Here is a 27,307-nt window from a genome sequence, read left to right as displayed (position 1 = left end):
GACAACAATGGGCTTTTATCTCTTAATATATTTTATTGCAAATTGTTATCTTCTATTTAGATAGTTGAAGAAACTCATTTAATATTTGACCTCGGAAATCAAAATGTGTTTTGTTGTTTACTAGAATAAGTTTGAATTCAGTCTTCAGTCTAGTGACTTTTAGGCTAACAAGATCATAATAAAAAATGAACTGGTTTCTTTAATAACAGGGAACCAGAGAAGCTCTAAGAAAACATGTAGAAGAATTTGGAGAATGCTTAAAGAAAGATAATGATGTTGGATTAATTATAGATGGACAGGTATGGAATTTTGAATCTTTAAAATAGCTTTTGATACTAATAGTAACCCACTTGGTTTCACCTACATTTTTGTTGTTTAAATACTAGTAGATTTATTTTCTTAACACTTTTTAATTGCTATTTAATTTTTTATAAAGTCCATTATCTAAACATAATAACTTATATCATCTTTTCATATTTTATTTTCTTAACTGTCATTAATTGCTATTTTTATAAAGTTCATTAACTAAATTATAACATCTGTTCATGTTTATAATGAAAAATTACATTAAAGACTTTGCTAAAGGCCATTATCAATAAATAACATTCATTATTATACATACAGTAGAATGCATTGAGTGTGTAGGGAAAGGTAGACTCCTCAGTTAGCCTTCTTTTCAGCTGAACCGTGATGTCATTGTTAGGTAAGGTATACTACCCTCCTTTCGTTGTTGGCTAGTCCAACAGACGGATAGATTGCTTATCTGTCAGACTAGTCTACTCTTAAAAGAGGGTAGATTACCTATCCTTATAATGACTTCACGGTACAGCTAGCCAGCAAGCAACCATAGATATTACCTTTACCTACACACTCAATTTAATCAGCTGTAAGAGAAAAGATGCCTCACTTTGTATGCATGTCAATATGCACAAAATATATGTTTCATAAACCCTGACTTATATTTTCTCTGTATATTTAAAAATAGCTTGAGTTGATTTGTTTGTTTGCTGTTTTTTCTGCACCTCAGTTTTTTGTTTTTGTTTATAAAGCTGAAGGGTGTGGTTGAGAAGACCTGAACTGCAAACCTGTTTCAGAATTTTCTCTTACTTTAAAGAGGCACTAGCTGTCAAATTCATGTTCACCGATTTCACTCAAATTATCATATTTGATTTATAACAATGTAAAACATTTATCCAAACTATTGAAAGTCTTAAATAAACAGTTTACACATTGTGAGTTTGATAACATATAGCTTTGTTTTCGTGTGTATTTTAGTCTAGACGCCATCTAATTAACTATCGAGTTGACCCCCGAACACCTACGATGACCATATTAGGGATATAAACATAAATATAGATATAAATAGATTAAGCAACTCGTGCAATGAGATTTTCATGTTCTGTTTAATTTCATATTATAGATTAAAAATATATGTTTAGCATTGTTTTTACCTGTATAAGATTTTTTTTGTGGATCGAATATGTCAATCAAATGATGATCTCCTTTGTTTTCACTTTCAATGTTGACATTCTTTTCCTTTAAATATTTTTACATGCACAATTCATGTGTTATCCATCTCTAGCTAAGGGGTCAAATTGAAGTTCACATGAATACGGATTCAATGAGGTCGAATTATTCACTTGCATGTGAATACTTCATCATCAATGTTTCATAGCTTAATTTGACAAAATTGAATCAGACTGGCTGCTAAAAAAAGCGAATAATTATTTCACCATTTCACTTTCATTAATGATTGAACAAAAAAATCATACTTTAGATTTTTTATATATCTCGTAGCTAGTGCCCCTTTAACACAGTCATTAGTGCGTGCGTAAAAATTTGCAGTTTAAAACTTACATGAAACATGAACTAGAATGAAGTAAACAAGCATTTCATTTCAAGACATTTTTTATCTATTTTTTTTTTTCTTCTTTTAATCTTCAGACTTTGAATCATATATTTTCTGTGGTTGAACCTCAAGTCAAAGGGCCAAGAATAAAACGAAAGGTTAATATACATGTAAAATGTTGTGTGCAGTTCGTGAATCCCTTCAGCTTGGCATCACATTTTATATATTGTAGTATTAGAACTAAGTATAGTACATTTAATTTTTAACACTGTTGTATTGGTATTTATATATCTAACCTACTAATATGTGAACTATTGCATTTCTGTTGTAATTAGAACAAGTGTTGTCTTTTATTACTTAGCATAATTTATAAATGAAATGTTAAAACACTACTTTTACTTGTGTCCCAAAAACGAACAATGATCTTACTTTTTTTATAGACTAATTTTATACTGGTTCCCAATTTAAAATATTTTATCATCACTACTGAATATTTTATAACAAAAAATAAAATACAAAAACAGAGTTTCTAAATGAGCATTACCATGGAGACCATTGCATTTATTTTAACCAATTTGTAACAGAAACTCTATAAAAATAAAATACTCATAGTTTCTTTTTTGGATGCAACAAGATAAGATAAAATAATTTTATTAACCAATCATAGTGCCCAAATTTTGAGCTATACAATCAAATGAATTACAAAATAAAGCAACTTATAACTAGATGTAAAAAACTTATTAAAAGTGTATTAGAACAATGTAAAGGAAAATACTTCAAACTAAATAATATATCTTGATATAACAGCAAATGAAATGGTGAAAAGGCATTACAGAAAATATCAGTGAGTGTTTAGCCAAAGGTAATATCTTTGGTCAACTTGCTTGTTAGCTGAACCTTGAAGTCATTATTAGGTCAGGTATACTACCCTCCTTTCGAAGTAGCCTAGTCCAACAGACAGATAGATTGGTTATCTGCTGGACTAGTCTTAAAGAAGGGTAGTTTTTTTTTACCTTATTATGACTTTACGGTTAACCTAGCAAGCAAGCTAACCAAAGATACTAGCTTTGCCTACACACTCAATGCAATCAGCATTTAGATATAACTGTATTAATTTGTGGTGGGAACTATCATTAACATATCTGAAGAGGAATGGAAAGAACATTTTACCGTTCAAACTGCATGGTGATTACTTTTGCAAATCCAAGCTGCATTAATTACCACAAAAATATATGTAGGACTCAAATCTATGGCGGGTTCCAAATCTATGGCTGATTCCTAATCTATGGTAAATATGACGTTACAAATGCCAAACAAATCAACACTATGGCAGATTCAGGAATTTTCCGGGAAAAAGAGTAGAATATAAAGTCGCAATAACCAGCAAAGTTGTTGGTCTCCAAACTTTCCTGCAATCCTGTATTTAAAATACTCAGGAAAGACTTTCCGTTTTCCCTCTACAACAATTTGCCGATGGTTTAAAAGGAAGATGTGATCTTTTATCCATAGGAAGGACAATAGTTATGTGATGCACCGTCCGAATCCCCGTATGAAGAAAGGCACAACTTTTTAGTAATGGATATTTTGGGAATGGAGTTTTGGTCAATATTTTTGCTTGAAAAGTATTTAAAGTGATAAAATTACAGGATACCACCTTGACTTAAATTGTCACCAGTTAAAAAAAGATTAATTGAAATAAATATTATGTGAAAACTATTTGTTTTTATAAAAAAAAATGCTTTCTTGTCTATTAATGGACATCCTCTTTTTCTAGTTGTTTTATTCAATGGATAAAGCAGGTACCATGCACAGATTAAGAAATGCTTACCAATACTTTTCAGGGGAATACTAGTATCATTTTAATCCTGATTTCTGTATTATATATTATATCACTTCTACATTTTTTTTTAAGGTTGACCATTATGGATTTTTTTTTCACAAATTTTTATAAACATGGCACCGTTAACAGTCATTCTGAAGGTCGTCAGAGATTTGACAAAGTCAAGTAAAAATTGGTCCAGTTAAGTGATATGCATTACTGGACCAAATGACCAGTAATTTTTTTAACTTTATCCATATGATGTGTGTAAATGTCCTGTAAAAGAAGAGTCTGGTCCAAGAATCGTTATGGTTTACTGGACCAAATGTCCAGTTAAATTCTCAAAGCCTTGGGAACCACTGTGTTAACTTGTTGTACATTTCAACTTATTTAAGACAAGTCAGTGATTGTATATGTATTGCCTTGTTCTGCATTTGCTCAAAATCTGACATAGATTTGGAAACAACAAAAATCCGTCATAGATTAGGAAATAACAAAACTTGCCATAGATTAGGATTTTTAAAAATCTGCCATAGATTTGGAATGGCATGACGTCATATTTACCATAGATTAGGAATCTGCCATAGATTTGGAACCCACCATAGATTTGAGTCCTACATATATATGGAATATATTTCTTATTTCTTAAAAATATGTCATAAACATGTGCAGTTGTTGGTAATTGCACAAGTATAGGTATAAAAACTGTAGCTAATTTATTACTCCAGGATACTATAAATTATCTTTTCTCTTGTTGCAAGCAGTAAATGACATTCATTAAAAATTAATATTATCTGCTACAAATATTCAAGTAAATTTAAGACCATCGGACAAGTGTATACAAATTTCCCTTTTGGATAGGATAAACACAATTTGAACCTTAAACATTACAAAGTATGATGACAAGCAAATAATATCATAGAATTGTACACATCATTTTGTTTTTAGACCCAAATATTTTGTTATCATTTATGCCTGTTTACATTGATTATCTGCCCTGAGTTATATACCTCATCCTATAGATTTTTTAATATTTTTAAGTTTTGTTAAGTTTTTTTCTCTGTTTTTTATTTTAAGTGTCAGATTGGTTATATATTATATATCTGTCCTTATAGAATATTCCTCCCCCTCCCCCTCCAATAAAAAACAATCCTGCATGCCATTTTTTCTAAATACTGTTTATGTTCTTATCCCTTAGATTAGGAAATAGTGTATATATTAAACAGATACCTATTTTTTGAAAGTTGTTACCCTTGCCATGCATGAACCTTCATATCGCCTGTTGGATATTTTATACTTTTAGTGTGTCTGCTTTAAATAAGACCAACAAGCAAAATCACATACTCCAGAAACATTGTAAAATCTATAAATGTTATCTGAAATACAAGCCATTATGGCAAGGGTTAGGGTTACTTTGAATATTGCATGATTACTTAATAACATTTATTTCAGTGTTTGATCAGACTTCAAATTTGCCCTTAATTAATAGACCTATGCTAGAAATTTGTAAACGGACTAATGTTCAGTACATGTATACAAAAAATCTTTCATGAAGATGTCCCCTAAGCTAATTAAAAACGTTTTTACATCATCAAAAGGGGAAAGAAATATTAAAATATAAACCGACATCTCAATTTTTTTTTTATAAATATTTTCCAACACAAGATTATAATTTAATAAGGCACAACATCAAATACAGTTAATTGTAAGAAAGATGATGTGCAAAAAAGCTATGCATGATTGGATTTTAATCATCAAAAAGTTTTATAATACAGTATTTATCAAAGAGGAATGTGGGAGCATGCAAAGTGAAATAGTTATAGTAATTTTTGTCCATTTTAATGTTATTGGCTGAAATTTTGTTATGAAATTTTATTGTAATTTTGTAGTTATTTAATTCTGTGATTAATGTACTGTATTTTTCATTTAACACTTTACTTATATTGGTTCAGAATGTTGTTTTTTTATTATTATTAATTTCTATATTTGTAAATAATTTAACATTGCAGTGAGTAAACACCAGTGTATAAGTCCTTTCGATAGAACTATACAATCAATTCCAGTCAATAGGCTGGTTTCCAATTATTTACAACAATGAAAATATTCAACCTTAAGGAATCTTTGTTAACAATTAAAAATTACTGAGGGAGAGCTTTGTTGACCTTCTGTATTCATAATGTTTAAAGACTCATATTAACATGTTATTTCGTAATGCATATTGCCTGTATGAAATGTTTTAGAACTGAAGCGAATTACAAATCTAATTGATATCAGAAGTATGAAACAACTTGTAATTTAAATTGATTATCATTTTTGTTAACCTTTTTTCCAGAGTTTGAAGTATGGTTTATCATGTGACTGTAGACAAGACTTTCTAGACATAGCTAGATCTTGTAAGGCGGTGATCTGTTGTAGGTAGGTATAAATCATTATTGCTTATTGTCACATGACTTGATCATGTGACTGTAGACAAGACTTTCTAGACATAGCTAGATCTTGTAAGGCGGTGATCTGTTGTAGGTAGGTATAAATCATTGTTGCTTATTGTCACATGACTTGATCATGTGACTGTAGACAAGACTTTCTAGACATAGCTAGATCTTGTAAGGCTGTAATCTGTTGTAGGTAGGTATAACTTATCACATGACTTGATCATGTGACTGTAGACAAGATTTTCTAGACAGAGCTAGATCTTGTAAGGCTTTAATCTGTTGTAGGTAGGTATAAATCCTTCTTGCTTATTGCCACATGACTTGATCACATGACTGTACTCACTGTAGACAAGATTTTCTAGACATGGCTAGATCTTGTGAGGCTGTGATTTGTAATAGTTATCCCATGAGGACAAGGTCTGCATCGTGATGATCTTACACTGACACACCAAGTTGAATGAGATTAGTTAAAAAAACCATTTACACTTCATAAAATCTAGTTAAGAAAGCCACACAGACCTTATTATATACTTTATATATCATTATATAGTATATACCTTAAATGAACCCCGGACACAATGTTTAAGTATGTTAAACATGATTTTCTAGACATAACTAGATCTTCTAAGGCTGTGATCTGTTGTAGATGAATATATATCTGTACTATCAAATGACAGTTGATCAAACACACTTGAATACCAATGTTAGTTGACATGGAAAACTGGTACTGATGTCTTTTAACTGAGAATAACTGCAAATGGGATTAATTTTGAGTCCTAAATAAAGAGAATTTTTATTATAAAATGAATTGTGAATTTAGTTATAAGAATAATAACTTTGAAGTTTTTCATTGAAAGTGGAACACCAAAACATTTTTCTTTTTCTTTCAGGGTATCACCTTTACAGAAAGCAGAAATAGTAGAACTAGTCAAAAAATCAGTTAAAGCCATCACATTAGCCATAGGTGATGGGGCTAATGATGTTGGTATGATTCAGGTAAAATTATTTAATTCTATAATTAGTGATTTGACAGTTTACTTATTTATAGTAAAAAGTCAAGCATTTTACATTTGATTGAAGATATACAACTGATTTTAATATATTTCTTTATATACATCTGTCCAAGTGATCATATGGGGCATATATATAAATGAGTCACAATTTTTTTTTATCATTAAATTATTTTAGATGTTTAGTTTTGGTGACATATTATATGAATATTAAATTGACAGGTTTAAGGTGGTACCCAACACTTTAACTAGAATTAATTTGGCTCGTTTAATTTTCTTAAAATTTTGACAAAGTATTTATTTTGACCATTTTACAAAAATATAAAAATTTCAAAAAATTTGAACCAACCGTTTTATCAGAAAAATTACACTGGTTATATAGCAGTTTGACAAACACTTATTTTGATCATTGAGAAACTTAATATTCCCTTAACAACACCACATCATAAAAACGTTCTGCTGATTTTACAGTTATCTCCCTGTAGTGTTAGGTACCACCTTAAATTGACAGGTTTAAAGTATATCAGATTAAATTTGTTGTATATTTTATTCAACTTATTTACATTTAATGTATATACTAAATATTGAATTCAGTGACTTTTAACCTTTGACTCTGCTTTTATATTATAGGCAGCTCATGTAGGAGTAGGTATAAGTGGTGTAGAAGGATTACAGGCAGCATGTGCATCAGACTACGCAATAGCTCAGGTAAAAAAATTACCGCACACCCTTTTTTTTTACATAGTCTAATAGGGATATTATACTTTCAGTCACTCATCAGTTTAAAATTATTTTTGGTAGTTTACCAAGTAGTTTGTGATCATATTAGAATATTTTCCAATTAATGTTTTTGACCCAGATTACATGGTTCAAAGTTTGACCCAGTTTATGGTTCATAGAACCAAGAAATGTGATAGTAGAGCATGGTGTCCTACGATACATTTTTTTATTTTTCATGTATATCAGACTTCAAGAAAAGCTGGTAGAAACAGCTAAGTCATGTATAGTTGTCAATATAATTGATCTGGATACTTCTCCTTATTATGGGAACAGTCTTCAAAATCGATTTTGACTAAATTAAGTTATCTGAAACTATCTGATAATCCAAGAATAGTGAATTTACGAATAAAAAAAAGACAGCCTTTCAATATAGTTGATAATAAAATCTTGAAAAGAAGCCGATAATTCTAATTTTTTATTTGTTCTTTATTTATTTCAGTTCCGATTCCTCAACAAATTACTTCTAGTCCATGGAGCCTGGAGCTATTCTAGATTGTGTAAACTTATTCTATACTCATTTTACAAAAATATATGTCTCTATGTTATTGAGGTGAGTTCTAGTTTTAAGTTAAATTAAAGCATAGACGAAAAACTGTAGTACTTGATTATAGTACAACTGCTCACCATAAAAATTACGTAATTCCACAGTTACATGATGAACATGTATTTAAAGGTCCAAACTATTGAACCAATGACCTTGAAATACGGTCCAGTCAAGGACTTTAAATGACAATAGGTGGATTAAAGCTCATGCAAAAAATTAAGGAAATTAAAAAAAAATCTGTAAAATCAGGGAGATAGCTAAAAAACATAGTTTACAATGTAGTCCTGTATATACAGCAGTGACAACAGTGACATCACAAATATCATCATCTTTGAAATAAATAGCTTCAATTGTCAATGATAGCATGGTCATCTTGAGTGGAGGTGTTAGTGATTTGTTTATTGGTCTTGTCAAACTGTAGACTTTAAAGGTGGAATTTGCTACATCTCTAATAAGCAAATGGCATTGAGGAGTAAGAGCAAAGGCTGCTATACCCAGAATCACAGTTAAATTTCATTAGAGAGACTTGTTTGTCTGCATACCTTGAAAGCTAGCATGTAAAAAAGGGTTAAGTAAAATGAAGGATTCAGATTCACATTCTGTAACTGAGAAATTTTCATGGTTAAAAGAGTATCCACATTGTTATTGAGTTAAAACATGCATCAATGCATCAATAATAAAAAATATAATGAAATAGTGAGCTATATTGAAAGTTTGCAACCAAAATTTTAAAAACTGGCCGCCATGAAATAATAGTGCAATAGTTTTGAAAGTGGTGTTAACCACCAACCAATCAATCAATCAATGTATTGAATAAGTGAATCTGATATATAAACTGCCTTGTGTTTCAGCTTTGGTTTACATTTGAAGCTGGTTGTTCAGGACAGGTTATATTTGATAAATGGAGTATAAGTTTTTACAATGTGGTATGGCATCAGTTCCTGCTTAAAGCCTGGGATTTATTGTTATTTTGTTATGTTTCATTGTTACCGTTCTTCATTTTGTCATGAATTTGCACTAAAATTAGAAAATTTTAATTTCTTATTTAAAGAGGGAAAAATAATTCCTGCAATTAAAGAATGTATTTTCTTAAGTTAGATTAGCTGCAGAACTATAGCATTTAGGTCCTTTTAACTTTTATGACAATTTCCTCACAATTAAGAACACACTGTTAAAGTTATGATTCCGAAGCTTATGTGGGAATACATGGAAAGAATGATAACAATGAAACCATTTTATATACTTATTATGTTTATTGAATGTGAAAACTTTTTTTTTATTATTGTCGACTTAACTTTTTGCTTCACTGGCAAAACATCCAATAAGTTTATTTTGCCTGACGATAAAAGAAATACATTAAAGATGCATTTTAAGTAGTAAAAAAATATTCCTGATTTGAAATGATTTTTATTGACATTTTTAAAATAAAGAGTTTTCACTTTCATATTTTGAGTTATTTGCTTTTGAACTTTGCTATTGACACAAAGTCAGTATTTTATGAATGAAACATACATATAAATGATGGGTTGAATTTTATATTATTTACAGCTTGTATGCTTAGGGTATATAAAAGAAATGATTATCTAAGCTTGTACATTTTAATAAATACTGCTACAATATTGTATTTGCAAGAAAAAATGAGATTCAAATTTTAAATTAAATAGCTCCTAACACACTATCTATAGGAGTTACTTATCTTATCTAAATGTAGTATTAAATTTTCCATGTCATATCACTTTATTTTTTGGTAATTATAAAGTACACAATAATGATGACATTCATGGAATTTATTTGTTCACCAGGCCATTCACTATCTGTGTTACAATTTGAAACATTTTTGGTTTTGATAAGTTACCAATATTTTCACACAAATAACAAAGTAATAAAATACTGACTATGTGTACATTATTATATTGATCATGATAGAATGTTAACCATGTTATGATTTTGGATCCTGGTTTTATGAATGATTATGCTTTTGATCCCTCCCACAGTTTTGGTTTGCCATTTCTAATGGATTCTCAGGACAAATTTTATTTGAGAAGTGGACCATTGGGTTTTATAATGTGGTATGTATAGACATTTGTAAATATTATTTTATACGTAGAAATGGGATAAAGTATGTATATCTAGTTAATAGTAGAATATATCTATTGCAATAAGTTGTTATTATTTAAATGGATTTTTTTAATGTAAAATACAAAGTAACAACTATGTTTATGGTGGAATTATGCAGTTAGGCATTAAACACCTTCCAGGAAAATATTTTGTTATTTCTTGAAAGACCTAATAATTTTCACACTAAAATTTGCAGAAAAACACCTAAGAAATTTCCAAGATTATCAAAGGTTGAATTTTTTTTATGGATGCTTTGTCACTTTTAATAAGATATAGGTTTGCTGGATAATTACAAGAACATGGTATTTTTCTAGAGTAGAAGTCAAGTTTATGAAAACTTTAATTGATTATGGCTGGCTTTGTTTGAAATAGCTTTTCCTTTTGGGTTAACTGTTAAATTTAAACATGTTTTTGAAATCTAGAAGTATTACTTGATGTTTTTATTATCATTGTTTCATTTTATTTCTTTAAGCTATTCACAGCTGCACCACCATTAGCTATAGGTCTGTTTGACAGAATATGTAGTTCTGAAAGCATGATGAAGTTTCCAGCACTGTATAAAGCATCACAGCAAGCAGAACTCTTCAATGTAAAGGTATGTATAGTATACTCTTTACCATACATGAGAATTGTATTAAAATGTAAGACAGGAATGTTTATTAATTGCATCTTAATTCAAATGCACTGGGATTGTGTGTTTGAATCATGCATATGGCAGTGCGCCCTTATCAAATCTCAAAGGATAAGGATTATCAGTTTTCTTATTGAAGGTCAGTGGTTCTCTCTGGGAACTTCCTCCACCATTACAAAATCGACTACCGGTACTAGGAAATAGCACAATAGTGCTGGAAGTGGTGTTTAACACCAATCAATCAATCAAATCTAATGTGCTGCTCCTTCATTACACTTTCTTCCTATTTATAAATCTATCATTTGTTTATATATTTTAGAGCTTAGTTTATGTATAAATGACTATCATATTTTTTGTATGTTTACAGGTGTTTTGGATGTGGATACTTAATTCTATATTTCATTCTGTTTTATTATTTTGGCTACCGGTCTTATCTTTAAAACATGGTAAGTTGTACTGTTTTTATGCCCCGCCTACGATAGTAGAGGGGCATGTTTTCTGGTCTGTGGCTCCGTTCGTTCGTTCGTCCGTCCGTCCATTCGTCTGTCCATCCGTCCGTCCATTCGTTTGTCAAACCGTTCGTTCGTTCGTCCCGCTTCAGGTTAAAGTTTTTGGTCAAGGTAGTTTTTGATGAAATTGAAGTCCAATCAACTTGAAACTTAGTACACATGTTCCCTATAGTATAATTTTTATAATTTTAATGCCAAGTTAGATATTTACCCAATTTCAAAGTCCATGGAACATGGAAAATGATAGTGCGAGTGGGGCATCCGTGTACTTTGGACACATTCTTGTTTTCTAATCAACAAACACAAACTAAGAAGTTGATCGAATACAATATACAAGAAATGTTTGCTGCTGTTTTTAAAATGAAAGTAGTTTATGTTAGTTATATAAAAAAAGATTGTAAATATTATTGGCACAATGGTAGAAATGTAAAAATAAAATAAAATAACAAAAATACTGTACTCAAAGAAAAATTCAAAACGTAAAATCCTTTATCAAATAGCAAAATCAAAAGCTCACACACATCAAACAAATGGAAAACATATAACTTTTATATTCCTGACTTAGTACAGACATTTCCTCATGTAGTAAAGTATGCTTAAACAAGAACTATTTATGTAATTGGTAAGAATTGCACAAGATGAGCTTTAATCAGTGATAAGTAAAGTTCAGCTTCTACAAGTATGTAAAATTGAGAATGGAAATGGGGAATGTGTCAAAGAGACAACAACCCGCCCAAATAAAAAACAACAGCAGAGGGTCACCAACAGGTCTTCAATGTAGCGAGAAATTCCCGCACCCGGAGGCGTCCTTCAGCTGGCCCCTAAACAAATATATACTAGTCCAGTGATAATGAACGCCATACTAATTTCCAAATTGTACACAAGAAACTAAAATTAAAATAATACAAGACTAACAAAGGCCAGAGGCTCCTGACTTGGGACATATGTACCAATATCTGTATGCCCAGCCATAGCCGAGGGGGGGATTTAGTTTTACCTTTGTTTTTATATGAACTTTAACTTTAATATTTTACTGTTATATTATACTAAAATATGATTCAAGAAACTGTTCATTATGCTTCATGATAAACATTTTAACTACTACATTTAACAATTATATGACAGTAAAACATGATTGAACAAATTGATTTTCATACTTCATGTTTCATATTTCAGATGTAGCCTTTTCTGATGGAAAAGTAGGAGATTATTTATTTTTAGGAAATTTTGTATATACTGTAAGTAAAATATGTAGTGCCATTGTAAATGGATATAATTCTGTTTGGCTGCTCTACTGTAAATTCAGAAATAATTGCTTTCATTTATTACTGGTATTGCGATTTTTGATGAAAGGACATCAATGCGAGATTAATTATTGCGTTTTCAGGAAAAGCTGCATAGTACAGATACATTTGTTAAATATCAGCTTTTATAATTATAATACTCAGTCAGTTGCGTTATTTGCATTAATTTAAACCTCGTTATAATTTCTGAATTTACAGTATTTCATGAAATGTTTTAAGACATAAATCTAAAATATTTAACAATATGTTATATTTTGAAATTCTTGTTATCTGTAAAAGCATTTTTGTACATAAAGATATTCAAAAACACATCATTTGTTGTCTATACAGTTACCAATGATAAGGAGATGGAGACATGAATACAAATCTATACAGATAAGATAAATATAATGATTTATTTGCAAGCAGTGAACACTCAATTATCAAAAAAAAAAACCAACAAGAAACAGATTCTTCTTAATATTTTATTTTCATTCAAATAGAAAGGCAATAAGGGTACTATAAACATATTACAATTTGATGGAAATTTGAAAAAAAAACACAATTTCTACATCATACAATTACATTTACTACAAAATTCAGATTTTTTTTTAACATTAACAAATGAAATTAGATGAGCAGAGAAAATAAATTCTTGGAAAAATCTGACTTCCATCCTCTATCTTTTTTGTTTATGTGCGATTGATTTGTTGATTAATACCTACTCCTTGCAGAAGGCAATTAAATTAAGTACTTGAATATGAAGACTTTAAATTAGGTATTTGCTGCTACTTTGCTAAGGACAATGCATTTAGAAGTAAGAGCAAAAACAGGTCAACTCAAAGTCAGAATAATGTGTCAGGGTAAGGTGACTTGTCTTCCCGCCAACAGTTTTTTTGTGAATACGCATTTAAAAAATACTGCTCAGTGTGTTGGTCTAGTACAAAGCAGGGTTAATTTTCATATTTCATTAACACGTTCTCATCCTGAATATTCTTATTAATTTTCTGCAGGACTTAAAGTAGCCTTGATCATCATTATTATTTAATATATTTCTATTTCAGTATGTAGTAGTAACTGTATGTTTAAAAGCAGGATTAGAAACTAGTGCTTGGACCTGGGTAAGTTGATAGGCAATGTGTCTTATACTGCAAACAAATACGGTAATGTTAATTGGCTTGGACGTTAAAATTAGATTATTAAACTACCTTGATTGGATAAATCAGATAATCCACTGGTACCAATGTAAGACCATATATATTACACCACAAATTATAAAAAAAATATACTGACATATGAGTCCAGTTACAGTTAGAGAAATGAAATTACATCTTTTTGCATGATTGTGGATAAATAAAAAAACAATGTTGATAAATAATCCAGTGCAATCACTAATATAGTCGATATTTCTTTTTCAGTTAACACATTTAGCCACCTGGGGTAGTATAGCCAGCTGGTTTTTATTTCTCATTGTATATAGCCATGTATATAAAGTAGTAGACCTGGCCCCAGAAATGTTGGGAATGGTGAGTAGCACTAAATAAAAAAATTACTGCTGATTAGTATTCATTTGATTGGTTGTATAGGATGTATAAATGAAACCATATAGAAAAGCAAAGGATATGGGGTATCTATCCATGAATCTGTACAAGTATAGCAAAAAGCAAAGGATATGGGGTATCTATCCATGAATCTGTACAAGTATAGCAAAAAGCAAAGGATATGGGGTATCTATCCATGAATCTGTATAAGTATAGCAAAAAGCAAAGGATATGGGGTATCTATCCATGACACAAAATCTGTACAAGTATAGCAAAAAGCAAAGGATATGGGGTATCTGTCCATGTCACAAAATCTGTACAAGTATAGCAAAAAGCAAAGGATATGGGGTATCTATCCATGACACAAAATCTGTACAAGTATAGCAAAGGGACAACACTTTTATTGCTGTTCTTCATCTCAAAGTCACATTGAGGCATTCAACACAGAGCAAATAAAACACCTATTTTGTTTAAATATGTAGGGCTTTCCAGTATGTTCTTATTTAACTGAGGCCGTTGATTATTAAACATATGTGTTTAATATTATTATCTTATGTTAAAATTTTTACTGAGGTCTATTTTAGGCCACTGTAATATTAACACTGTTTACCTTCTTAGTATTTTAATTGTATTGTAGGGTTCACATGTGTTAGGATGTTCCATATTTTGGATGGGACTTTTCCTTATACCATTTACATGTTTAATCAGAGATATTGCTTGGAAAGCGTGAGTACTGATTTGTTTGCTTTGTTTAAAAAAGAATCAGTCAACTCAATTAAGAATAAGAAATTCTGTAATTATTTCAACTTTCTTTGTTTATAATGAGTATGCTAAGTACCTTGATAGTTTCAGGTTTAATGTAAAGAAATTCTTATGGTGTTATTTATTCGATAATTTTTTTTGTATGTTATACAATAGTGTAAGTACATGTATATACATGTTTTAGCTGAAAATATTTTTTTCTTGAAGTTCTATTGACTTCCTAAAGTACATATCATTAAACAATAAAGTTATACAAAGAAATGTTATTTTCTTGCAATAGATTGATATTCTGCCACGATTTTTAATGTTTTGATTCAAATTTTGCAAAACCTGAAGTGGAAAGAATCGGTGTTTGTTTCAGTTACTCTTAATTTATATATATTTACACGAATGACTTACTTTTCAGATTAAAGAGGACCACACACAAAACCTTAAAGGAAGAAGTTCAGGAGAAAGAAAAGTTACATGAAGATCCTACTCCTATAGTACTTAAACTGACTAAGAGAAAGTAGGTAGATCCCACTGTAATATATTAACTAGGTCAAAAGAGAATGTATGAAGATCATCATACTTTTTCAAAAGGAAGACATTTCTTTTTAGAAAAATTAATAGGAATTATTGAAAGAAAAACTAATGTGAGAAATATTTATTCAATACATTTATCAGTACACTTAGGCCCAGGGTTTTTTAATTTGTTGGTTTACAGATCCGCCGACCCCATTTTTCAGATTTGCAGAATAAAAAAAAAATTGACATTTCATGCTTTTTTACCCCAATTTTACGGTCCATTGAACATAGAAAATGATAGTGCGAGAGGGGCATCCATGTACTGGGGACTCATTCTTGTTTTTGCATATTTTTATGTCTTGAAAGATTTATTTTTTTTCTGACCGTCTGATCCCACTTTTTCATCATAAAATCCGTAAACCAACAAATTAAAAAACCCTGGCCTTAGAAACTACTTGAAATTGTTTTTATGTAAATATACATTTTGAGAATTGTATGATGGTTAAAAATAAATTAAATTTTTTTTTCAGATTGACAGAAACAGCAAGACTGCTACGCAATGTATTCACTCGATCCCCAAGTAGGATGACACCAGGACCTGATCAGCCTCGTAAGTTACCATGGTTACTAAAAATAATCTTCAAAGATTAGTTTATGTTATTTTTGCATTCCTAACATGTTTATACTTTTAGGATTAATTGTGTTTTTTTGCTTTTTTTATTATCTGTTCCTAACATGTAGTAGCATTTTAAGACAGTGTTAAACAAAAGTCACATGTTTTAATATTTTAACTGCCAACAAATTTCTGTATATTCATATATTGTAAAACTTATTGTAGGCTATCAGACATTGCATACAGAAATTACTCTCTATCAGACATTGCATACAGAAATTACTCTCTATCAGACATTGCATACAGAAATTACTCTCTATCAGACATTGCATACAGAAATTACTCTCTATCAGTAATTGCATACTACTGTAAATTCAGAAATTATTGTGTGCATTTATAATTGCGATTTTGTCATTTTAGCTAAAATGCGATTTTAATTTTTGCAATATCAAGAAAAATCTTGATTGATTCATATATTAAAATTCAAAATGAGAGTTTTAATTATTGTGATGATAACCCAGTCACATTTTTCCCAATAATGAAAAAAAAAACGTAGCAATAATTTCTGAATTGACATTCTACAGATTTAAAATTTCACAAGTATTTTTGTAAATTTAACCTGTAGCCAATCCAGTTGTAAAATACTCTGTAAGGGGGATAGCTAAGAGGTGTAAGTAGTCCTTACATACCATAGTCCACTCATAAGGCACTATGTAATGGTTTGACTTTATCTACTGTGTGTCCCAAGAACCTCAAAAATTAGTTTGACCAAAAAATAATATTTCAAATGCAGTGGCATTTATATTAAGATATGTTTTCATAATTCAAAAGGAGTTCACACTTGTTTGATGTGATAGTACATCATTATCTTTTTTTTCACTTCGAAAAAAAATAGTTTGGGCAAAAATTAACATTTAGAATTAATTGTATGATGTTTACATGATTAGCTTTTTTCTCTTCAAAACCAACAACATTCATGTGTTGAGAATGAAATTAGTGTTGTTCTAGTGGAAAATATTTTTGTTTTAAAACTAGTAAAAGATATAGTTCAAATATTGACCTCTGTTTTCTGTTACTATGGGAATTGATATGAAAAACTGCTTTTAAGGCAACATAGGACACACATTAGTTAAATGGGTTTTTTTTATACTTCACGTCAGGAATATAGCTCATTAAACACATTATTGTCTGTGCATATAATTCAATTTGTTAAGGATCAGGCACAGATTGGCTGGAATGTTTCACTATTATAAAAACAATCAAAAGTTAGAAAGAAAAGTAAATTTTTTTGTCCTCTGTTAAAGTAGCATTTCCTGTGTTGACAGATAATAAAGTTTTACCGACACCCGAATTAAGTTCAGTTTGAGGTCAGTTTTATTTTGTTGTCCTTTTGTTTGATTTTGTTATGTTTTCCCATTACAGAAAACTTATGACAAAGTAGAAAATTATGATATATGTGATTAATAGAAAAATTATCTGTGGCCTCTATTTTACTGTTACATTTGATTAAAAAAATCTTTTAGAATTTTAAAAAAATTCTATTAAAATACTACTGATAATGTGGAAAATTTCAAATTTAATTTTTTTACTAATTTTTTATTTTAAAGGATGATTATTGGTTGTTGATAAGGGGAACTACCATATTAAATAACTAATACACATCATTTATCTTCTTTTATGTTATGATTGTTCCAGGAGGGTATCACTTCTGATTGGAGCATTTTTATATGACCTCAAAAATTGAATATAAATACAAATCATATACTGTAGATACACTAATTTTGGTGGGGTTCAAATTTCGTGGTTTTGTCTCTATATAAGATTTCATGGAGATTTAATTTTGTGGTTTCCAATAAATGCAAGTGATATTATATGAAGGTTAAATTTTGGTGGTGGTTTAAATTTTCGTGTATATATTCTTTCCAAGAAATAAATGAAATTAAATCCTCCACGAAAAATTTCTGCTTTTACAGTTACCAATTTGAAGTTCTTTGACTACAGTTATTCTGTGTCAGAATCCTATTATGTGTCAAATATTTAATTACAGTCTAAATTCAGACCTGTATCAAGTGTAAATCGTGTGGCCATTTTTGTCCTAACTGTTCAGGGTTGGACCTCTGTGGTCATATCCAGCTGCACTAGACGAAGCAATTTATTACAAAAAATATTTTAAGACATTTATTTTAAGATTCTTATTGCATGTTTTAACATATAAAAGTTTGTTTGAGTGATTTTAGTTTGTGATGTATGCAAATTATATGTATTTAGTTTTTTATGTGCATTATTTTTATTTTGATAATTTTCAAACAGCACCCTCACCTACACCATCACGTAAGTTGTCATAGAAACAAGCCCTGCCTGCAAAGTGGTCCTATATATTAACACTGAAATAATTTATCGCATGTTAGAATTTGCATGTTTTATTGGGTTTTTATGTAGCAGAGAGAATTCACATTTGGATGCTGGATTCAAGGTCAAAAGAATAAGATAAGTAACGATAGCAACATTGAGATATAGGGAAGAACTCACTGACTGCAGTTTAATTGTTTTAAAGACTGAAAATTGTAATACAGATGGACATGCAACCATCTGCCAGCACTTCCTATTGCTTCCAAATCAATGTTTCTTTACAATATCCCATGCAATTAAATCTACATACCCATTGCTTTCAGCAAGAATAGAAATAAAAATATATATATTTAATTAGTAACCAGATTTAAAACCACATAGTAAGCTTGACATTTTATGCACATAAATCCTAACACAACAAATATTTATTTTATTTCAATGCATTTGAATGTATTGACTGTAGAATCCTTGAGGCATTTACTGATGTAATATGATGCATAGAAACCCTATTGGGTTTTTTTTACGGGTAAGAGGCAAAAAAGGGGGAGGTGGGGTGTTTGCATCATGTAAAATTATCTTTGTAAGAAACCCTACCTTAAACTGTCCATGCTTTTTAATTAAAGAGAGATGTATGATAAGACTACTGTCTACCCTGTAAACCATCATAAAACTACTGTTTACCCTGTAAACCATCTTCCCCTGGTTGGATTACTGTTGTTCAATCTACAAATTTCTGTGTTTTTGGACTGTTGTTTGTTCATTTGTCTTTTAATGTCATGAGTACATTACTAGGGACTGTATAAAGCCTTCTGTTCCCAGTCTGTCAATCCATTCCCCTTTATTCAATCCCCCATTAGGTAACAGTCAAAGTCAAATCCCCAGTCTGTCAATCCATTCCCCTTTATTCAATCCCCCATTAGGAAACAGTCAAAGTCAAATTGATGATCTGCATTTGACTCTTAAGTTATATTTAGTAACAATTGCTGAAGGCAGAAACAGGACAATAATGAACAAAAGTTTTCCCATATGAGAACCCTGACACCCGGAAAGTTTAGAAACAAATACATTTAAATAATCTATCAATTTAAACTTCATCAATATGATTCAAATATAAAGCAGAGATCGAAAGAACACTATCATTAACATGTGTTATTTGATATTGGTTGATGTCCATATATAGTATTCCACAACTCTGATTGTTCAAAGGTCTTATAGTTTGAAGGGTTAAAACAAGAATAACTTGAATAAAATTTCATTTTTGTCTGGTATGATCAGAAGAGTCTCGCAATGGCATTGTTTTGTTTTGTCATTGGATTTTTGTCTCATTGACATACCGTATACCTCACATCTTATTTCATTATTATTTACAGGGGAAAACAAGTTTATTATTTACAATTTTTTAAGGTTGAAAGTTGCCTGTATAAAATAACACTTGGTAAATGTAATGTTTATACAAATAAGAAAATGACTAATATGATGCTTTCAACTTAAAAACTGATATTTTACTCAGGAGGTGTTGCAGTCCAATTGATTCGTGGTAAGATGAAAGTGTATGCATGTCTTTCTATAAATAAATTTTTAACCAATCTTAAAATTTCGGCCAAAAATGAAAATTGATGACTATAAAACCAAAGCTTTTTAGGATACCTTATAATGTCTATTCCTTCATGCATTAACAATCATTAACTGATATTACAGAAATACTTCATGCTTAATACAACTCTTTGCAAAGATAGAGGGAAATTGTGCATTTAAACAAGAGCACAGAGTATTTTTTTGTTTCTTCACAACTCTGCTTTGTTATGATAATGATGATGGATTGAAGTTTTATGTCCAGTGGCATATATTACATGTATATCAGGAGAAACACATGTTATTGTTAAGTGAATATGAACCCTGCTTTGCACTAGACTGACATGCATAGCAGGAAATGCTGTGAGCAGCAGTGAAGCAGAAAATACCATTTTTCAATACTTTACGTTTCAGTCAATGTTTTGCTGTTTCACATCTTTTTGCATGATATGAGCCTCTTTTAAGTATCTTAAAATGATATCTTCCTTTTTGAATGAATTGTTCATGAGTACTCTGAATGACTCTGCTATTTTATACACATTTAAAAAAATCAAGGTAAAGCAATCAGGTTTTTATGACCCAAGACTTCTAATGCATAGATCCTTCTTGAATGTCAGATGGAAAACTTATGACTACTAACTCTAATAATAATCATATAATATATTACAGCATACGGTATGTATATGTTAACCAGGTTTTGGCAACTGGTTCAATTTCATTTGATCAATAGCTGCTTGAAAAAATTATAAAGGACTGTTTACCAGTGAATATTAGTTGATATTGTAGAGCAATAGTTTTTTTTTAAAGTTTTTACGGATGACTTCCCCCTTTTTTGAATTCACCCTGGAGTTTGGTATTTTTGTCTTTACATTTTTTATAACAGGAACTAAAGTCAAGAATAACACAAGAACCTCTTCCTCATGAAAATATCTGTTGAAGCCACTTAGTCTTTTTGTGCTTAACTTAAGCAATCAAAAAATCAATCAATCAAGCAATCAAATATAAGCAAGAAGGCTATACAATTGAAATCAGGTTTAAAGTGGCATGAAAAAAAGTTCTATATGAAGCGTAATACAAGTATTAAAATCATTCAACTTAATTTTTCTGCTACAATCCATATATATATCAAAATCATTTACTACTACATATAATACTTTAACATGGCAAATATATCATAGTTGACAACTTACTTTACTTGTGTTAGTGATGATATCTCAGGGTCTTGTGAGAGTTACTGATACCCATGTGAAAGAGGTGCATATCCAGGATTTTTCCGTCTTGGAAGCCAACATTTGTAGTGATACTTATAAATTTGAAGCTCTATAAGGCCCTCCTCTCTAAATCAGCCTCTGTTAAGTAATATCACAGAATTCATGTGTTATTTTTCTTTCTTTCAGATGGTTATGCTTTCTCACAAGAAGAACATGGAGTAATGGGACAGGTGAGTAGTCTTTGATACATAACAATATGATATTGAGCGGGAGACAAATTTTTGGAATGTCACCCTCTCGTGTAGACCAATCAAAAATTGATAGTTTAAAGGAAAATTAATTGAAGCTACATCAAGCAATTAAAGAACACGTTTTTAGCTCACCTGTCCCGAAGGGACAAGTGAGCTTATGCCATCACTTGGCGTCCGTCGTCGTCCGTCGTCGTCTGTCGTCGTAAACTATTTCAAGAATCTTCTCTTCTGAAACTACTGGGCCAAATACTTTCAAACTTTAACTGAATGTTCCTTAGGGTATCTAATTTATAAATTGTATCCGAAGTTTTGATCTATCAACAAACATGGTCGCCATTGCTAAAAATAGAACATAGGGGTCAAATGCAGTTTTTGGCTTATAACTCAAAAACCAAAGCATTTAGAGCAAATCTGACAGGGGTAATATTGTTTATCAGGTCAAGATCTATCTGCCCTGAAATTTTCAGATGAATCAGACAACCTGTTGTTGGCAATTTTGCTGTTTTTGGTTATTATCTTGAATATTATTATAGATAGAGATAAACTGTAAACAGGAATAATGTTCAGCAAAGTAAGATTTACAAATAAGTCAACATGACGGAAATGGTCAGTTGACCCTTTTAGGAGTTATTGCCCTTTATAGTCAATTTTTAACCATTTTTCGTAAATCTTAGTAATCTTTTACAAAAATCTTCTCCTCTAAAACTACTGGGCCAAATACTTCCAAACTTTAATTGAATGTTCCTTAGGGTATCTAGTTTGTAAATTGTATCCGAAGTTATGATCTATCAACAAACATGGTCGCCATTGCTAAAAATAGAACATAGGGGTCAAATGCAGTTTTTGGCTTATAACTCAAAAACCAAAGCATTTAGAGCAAATCTGACATGGGTTAATATTGTTTATCAGGTCAAGATCTATCTGCCCTGAAATTTTCAGATGAATCAGACAACCTGTTGTTGGGTTGCTGCCCCTGAATTGGTAATTTTAAGGAAATTTTTCTGTTTTTGTTTATTATCTTGAATATTATTATAGATAGAGATAAACTGTAAACAGGAATAATGTTCAGCAAAGTAAGATTTACAAATAAGTCAACATGACGGAAATGGTCAGTTGACCCCTTTAGGAGTTATTGCCCTTTATAGTCAATTTTTAACCATTTTTCGTAAATCTTAGTAATCTTTTACAAAAATCTTCTCCTCTGAAACTACTGGGCCAAATACTTCCAAACTTTAACTGAATGTTCCTTAGGATATCTAGTTTGTAAATTGTATCCGAAGTTATGATCTATCAACAAACATGGTCGCCATTGCTAAAAATAGAACATAGGGGTCAAATGCAGTTTTTGGCTTATAACTCAAAAACCAAAGCATTTAGAGCAAATCTGACGTGGGTTATATTGTTTATCAGGTCAATTTCTATCTGCCCTGAAATTTTCAGATGAATCAGACAACCTGTTGTTGGGTTGCTGCCCCTGAATTGATAATTTTAAGGAAATTTTGCTGTTTTTGTTTATTATCTTGAATATAATTATAGATAGAAATAAACTGTAAACAGCAATAATGTTCAGCAAAGTAAGATCTTCAATTAAGTCAATTTGACCAAAATTGTCAATTGACCCCTTAAGGAGTTATTGCCCTTTAAAGACTTTTTTCACAATTTGTTCATCATGTTGACTTACTTTAAAAAATCTTCTCCTTTGAAACTGCTGTATCAATTTCAGCCAAACTTAGGCTAAATGAGTTTCAGAGTATCTAGTATAAATTTTATATTTTATTTCCTTGTATGTCAAGAAACATAGCTCCTATGGCTAAAATAGAACATAGGAGAAAATGATTATTTTTTTTGGCTTTTGAAGAAAATAGGACGATCCAAAAAACATTTAAATAAATTGAAAAGCCAAAATAATCATTGATGAGAGATTTAACCAAAAGAATTAAGGTGAGCGATTCAGGCTCTTGAGAGCCTCTTGTTTCATTGACTGTCAAAATCTTTTCTTCACTTCTGATCACTTCTGTTTTTTCTAATACTTGTAGCAATGCTATGTATGTGATGTCATAGTAATAAATCAATATAACAATAATAGTATTTATTTGAAAAAATGCCTCCTGATATATGTTATAGGAGAGCATTGCATTTATTAATCTTCTTTAAGTTTTGTTTATATAATTTCAGGCTGAATTGATCAGATATTATGACAGTTCTAAAGAAAAACCAGAAGGCTTGTGATCGACAGTCACATCACTCGACAGAACTCCAGTATTGTATAACTTGCTATTGGATCACTGCACAGAGCTAGCTCTGTAAGAACTGTGTCAAGTTTAGTAAAGTCAGCATGGTAGATCTGTTACTACGAGAAAAAAGGATCATATGGAAAAAAAATATACAATGGCACTTTTATCTTTACTGTTAATTATTTTATTATTATTGATTATGCTTACTTTTTTTTTGAAATCTTTAATATTGCAAATAGTTAGAACTTCTACTAGATATTCAGAAAATTGTCAAGGATAAATTTGAAGGTATTATAGATAATTGTAATCAAGGCATAATAACTGATACAATGATACTGATTTGATGCTATGATTTTGATATTTTAGCATTAATATTCAGACAATTATAAAATGGATTATACACACATATTCCTCAGATTAATATCATCTTCATTCACTTTCTACCAATCTTACATTTCTTTTATATTTTTAATGATAGTATTATTTACCATCTTCATTTATGAGTTATGCCCCTTTAAAAAAGTCTTCTTTTTTTTTTGGCAAACTCTACCATGTCTACAATTTATTGATACAATTAAGAATTCAAAAACAAATAATGACTTTTCCATTCCCTGTTTTTTATTGGCCTGTTTTGTTCTAAATTAATACCTTGTTGAGATTTGTATGAATTTGGATTTCCTTGTTATTCTTTTATAGAATGGGATCATTCTCTCTCTCTAGCATTTTTTTTCATGTTAGTAAATTATTCTTTATAGTTCCATAATCATTCACACATACAATATCTTCATTTTCATTGACACTTGTTTTCAGTATTTAATTTTGCAAGGATGATTTATTGTTTTAATTGTGGTGCATAGTTATTTTTTTATAATTTTTGTTATACATATTTTTAGTTTATTTAAGTATATTTATCTTTACTATGTTAGAATGAATATCAGGTACATATAATAATGTAAGGCAGTTATAGCTGAGATTGGAAATCCTGTAATAGAAAATGAAGTCTTGAACTTTTTTTGTTACAACACTTTTAAAGACAAAGTCCAGGTGTATTACTGCAAATGTGAATATTTTAGCTATAAAAAAAATTATGAAGATGTGGTATGAGTGCCAAATAGTCAACTCTTTATCTAAGTCAAAATGAGTGAAAATTGAACAACTATAGGTTAAAGTGCCACCTAGTATTTTATCAATGGTACAGTTTATTTTGCTAAAATTTAAATGACCATGTTAACAATTCTCACAAACATTGGGATAAAAGACCAGCACAAATATCTCAGGCTTTCTGATAGATCTTGTTTGGACACCCACAGTCTAGAAACAATATTATTTGACCTGAAGATAACAGGAACATACCTCCATATAACATAAAATTAGAGAGAAAACTGTGTTCTGCAAAGCATTTCTATAATTTTAGCATTTATAAGAGTATTCCAATCTCAGTTAAATTTTAATGATAATCCTTTCAAGTACTATGAAATCTACATAAATGTTAATTGTATATATATACTTGTATTTTGTCATTGTTTTTTTCTTTGTTAAATATATAATCATGTTTTTTTCAAACTTTTTGATAAGGTTGCTGCACTTCTTTTCTTTTCTTATTTGTTACAGTGTAGGAGATCTAATAGAATCCCATAAGAGTTCTTTAACTAATAAAAAGTTTAAATAAATGCAGAAATTTAATTTTAGTTAGATTGTGTTTTTGTTTTATTTTTCCTTCATAGTTCAAGGCTTTTTTTTATACTAACTACTTAACTACATTATCCTTTATTGTTTGAAATGCTTGCCAAAGATTTGTTTTCTCTAATAGAAATATTTTTGGTAATACCGTATTTGGTCGTATATAATCCACACTTTTTTAGTAGGTATGGCAAATTGGATTGAGTTAAGGCAGTTTATTTAAATTGATTGAATTTGTTTAAAAATTAATAAATAATCAATTTTTATCTGTTCATTTAAAAATGAGGACACAAATTAATCAATGATGATATTAGTCTATCCATTCTCAATCAGTTATTGATTCTTTTAAGCTTCACAATTACTTAGCATTGTCTTTCATTAAAAAGAGAAATATTCGAGATGATGATTTCTAGTCAGAGCTGTGTTTTTGTTTGTTTATTTTTGTGTTATATATATATGCTGCAGATATAGATGAATATATGGATACAATATTATTAATAATTTGATTTGTAAATGTATCCATCTATGTGTATTAATGATGAATTAATACATTAAAAATGCTACGAAAGCATTGCTTCTTAGCTTATATCAATAATTTAATCTTATGTAAAAGTATTTAAAGGTTACATATCTAACTTGTTAGGATCTATTCAGTTGTTTTGGATCTTAAGATAAATGTTTTGTTATTTCACATTATGCTTACAATAATTTCTCTATATTATTTGAAAATTTGTAGATTTTGAAATTTCTATATCTTTCTGTGATGAGTTACTGTTTGTTCTGACAATCAAACTATGATATAAACTATTTTGATAAGTTCATAATTTATTAGATTTTAAGGAAGTAATAAGGTGAAATTTAACCAAGAATTAAAAATGATACTATTAGTCAGAAGAGCATAGTAAAGCAACAGAATAAGCTAAAAATATTGGTAAATTATGGAGTTTTTTTTTTAATGGCGGGTTTAAGGCTGACTCAGACTTTTACCTTTAATTTGTATTTGTATTATTTGGCTCTCAAATCGAAAGAAAAGAAATCTAGAATCTGCTTAAAGTTTGGTAAATGACCTTTTATTAGCTATTGAAGTTTTATATGAAATAAAAATTAGCAGTTATGGGGGAAAATATTTGACCCTGTATTAAAGGAAAAAAACAAAGATCCGAAAAAATATTACACAAGTTACTAGAACTCACCTTAGTACATTCTTAAGGATTGCATAATGGTTCAATGATCCTTTCAAGCATTATTTACATGTAAAAACAATCCTTAAACTGCAGTTTGATAATCAAAAAATTAACAGTGCTTAGCTAATTTTCATCATTATAATTTTTACTAACATATTTTTTTTACAGGGTATGGAAATATTTTTAAATTGTCTAATATAACGTTAGCCATATTTCCTCTGACCTATTCCTGTTTTGCATAAGAAATATAAATTGGATAATTTCTACAAAAGTATTATATATACAAAGGAACTAGAACATAATCAGGAATTTTAAAACTGATATTTTTATTGTATAATTTACTTCTTTATTATTTCTTTTTTTAAACTAATTTAGAACTTGTATTGTGAGGAGAAAATTGTTATTATAATTAAAAATGTGAAAATGTA

The 27,307-nt window shown here is 29.8% G+C and overlaps 1 protein-coding gene across 8 annotated transcripts in view; it reads left to right on the top strand.

Annotated features, from left to right (window-relative positions):
* Positions 1-27,307, top strand: part of LOC143041968 (putative phospholipid-transporting ATPase IA) — a 58,552-nt gene extending 31,245 nt beyond the window's left edge. For 3 of the 8 annotated variants that reach the window (XM_076214151.1, XM_076214156.1, XM_076214150.1), the window contains exons 23-41: positions 210-299; positions 1,945-2,007; positions 6,001-6,083; positions 6,991-7,096; positions 7,741-7,818; positions 8,330-8,440; positions 10,429-10,503; positions 11,025-11,147; positions 11,551-11,629; positions 12,869-12,930; positions 14,040-14,096; positions 14,394-14,501; positions 15,154-15,242; positions 15,685-15,786; positions 16,316-16,395; positions 18,709-18,729; positions 20,258-20,284; positions 21,717-21,760; positions 23,957-27,307. In XM_076214151.1, the coding sequence (XP_076070266.1) occupies positions 210-299; positions 1,945-2,007; positions 6,001-6,083; positions 6,991-7,096; positions 7,741-7,818; positions 8,330-8,440; positions 10,429-10,503; positions 11,025-11,147; positions 11,551-11,629; positions 12,869-12,930; positions 14,040-14,096; positions 14,394-14,501; positions 15,154-15,242; positions 15,685-15,786; positions 16,316-16,395; positions 18,709-18,729; positions 20,258-20,284; positions 21,717-21,760; positions 23,957-24,010 (1,452 nt within the window). In that variant the 3' untranslated portion in view covers positions 24,011-27,307. The remainder of the gene's footprint in view (positions 1-209; positions 300-1,944; positions 2,008-6,000; positions 6,084-6,990; positions 7,097-7,740; positions 7,819-8,329; positions 8,441-10,428; positions 10,504-11,024; positions 11,148-11,550; positions 11,630-12,868; positions 12,931-14,039; positions 14,097-14,393; positions 14,502-15,153; positions 15,243-15,684; positions 15,787-16,315; positions 16,396-18,708; positions 18,730-20,257; positions 20,285-21,716; positions 21,761-23,956) is intronic. The other 5 variants (XM_076214155.1, XM_076214152.1, XM_076214153.1 and 2 more) reach the window with 5 other exon arrangements.

The sequence above is a fragment of the Mytilus galloprovincialis genome, chromosome 8 (assembly GCF_965363235.1).
Source record: "Mytilus galloprovincialis chromosome 8, xbMytGall1.hap1.1, whole genome shotgun sequence".
Lineage (NCBI taxonomy): Eukaryota > Metazoa > Mollusca > Bivalvia > Mytilida > Mytilidae > Mytilus > Mytilus galloprovincialis.
This window is presented reverse-complemented; position numbering and strand designations above follow the sequence as displayed.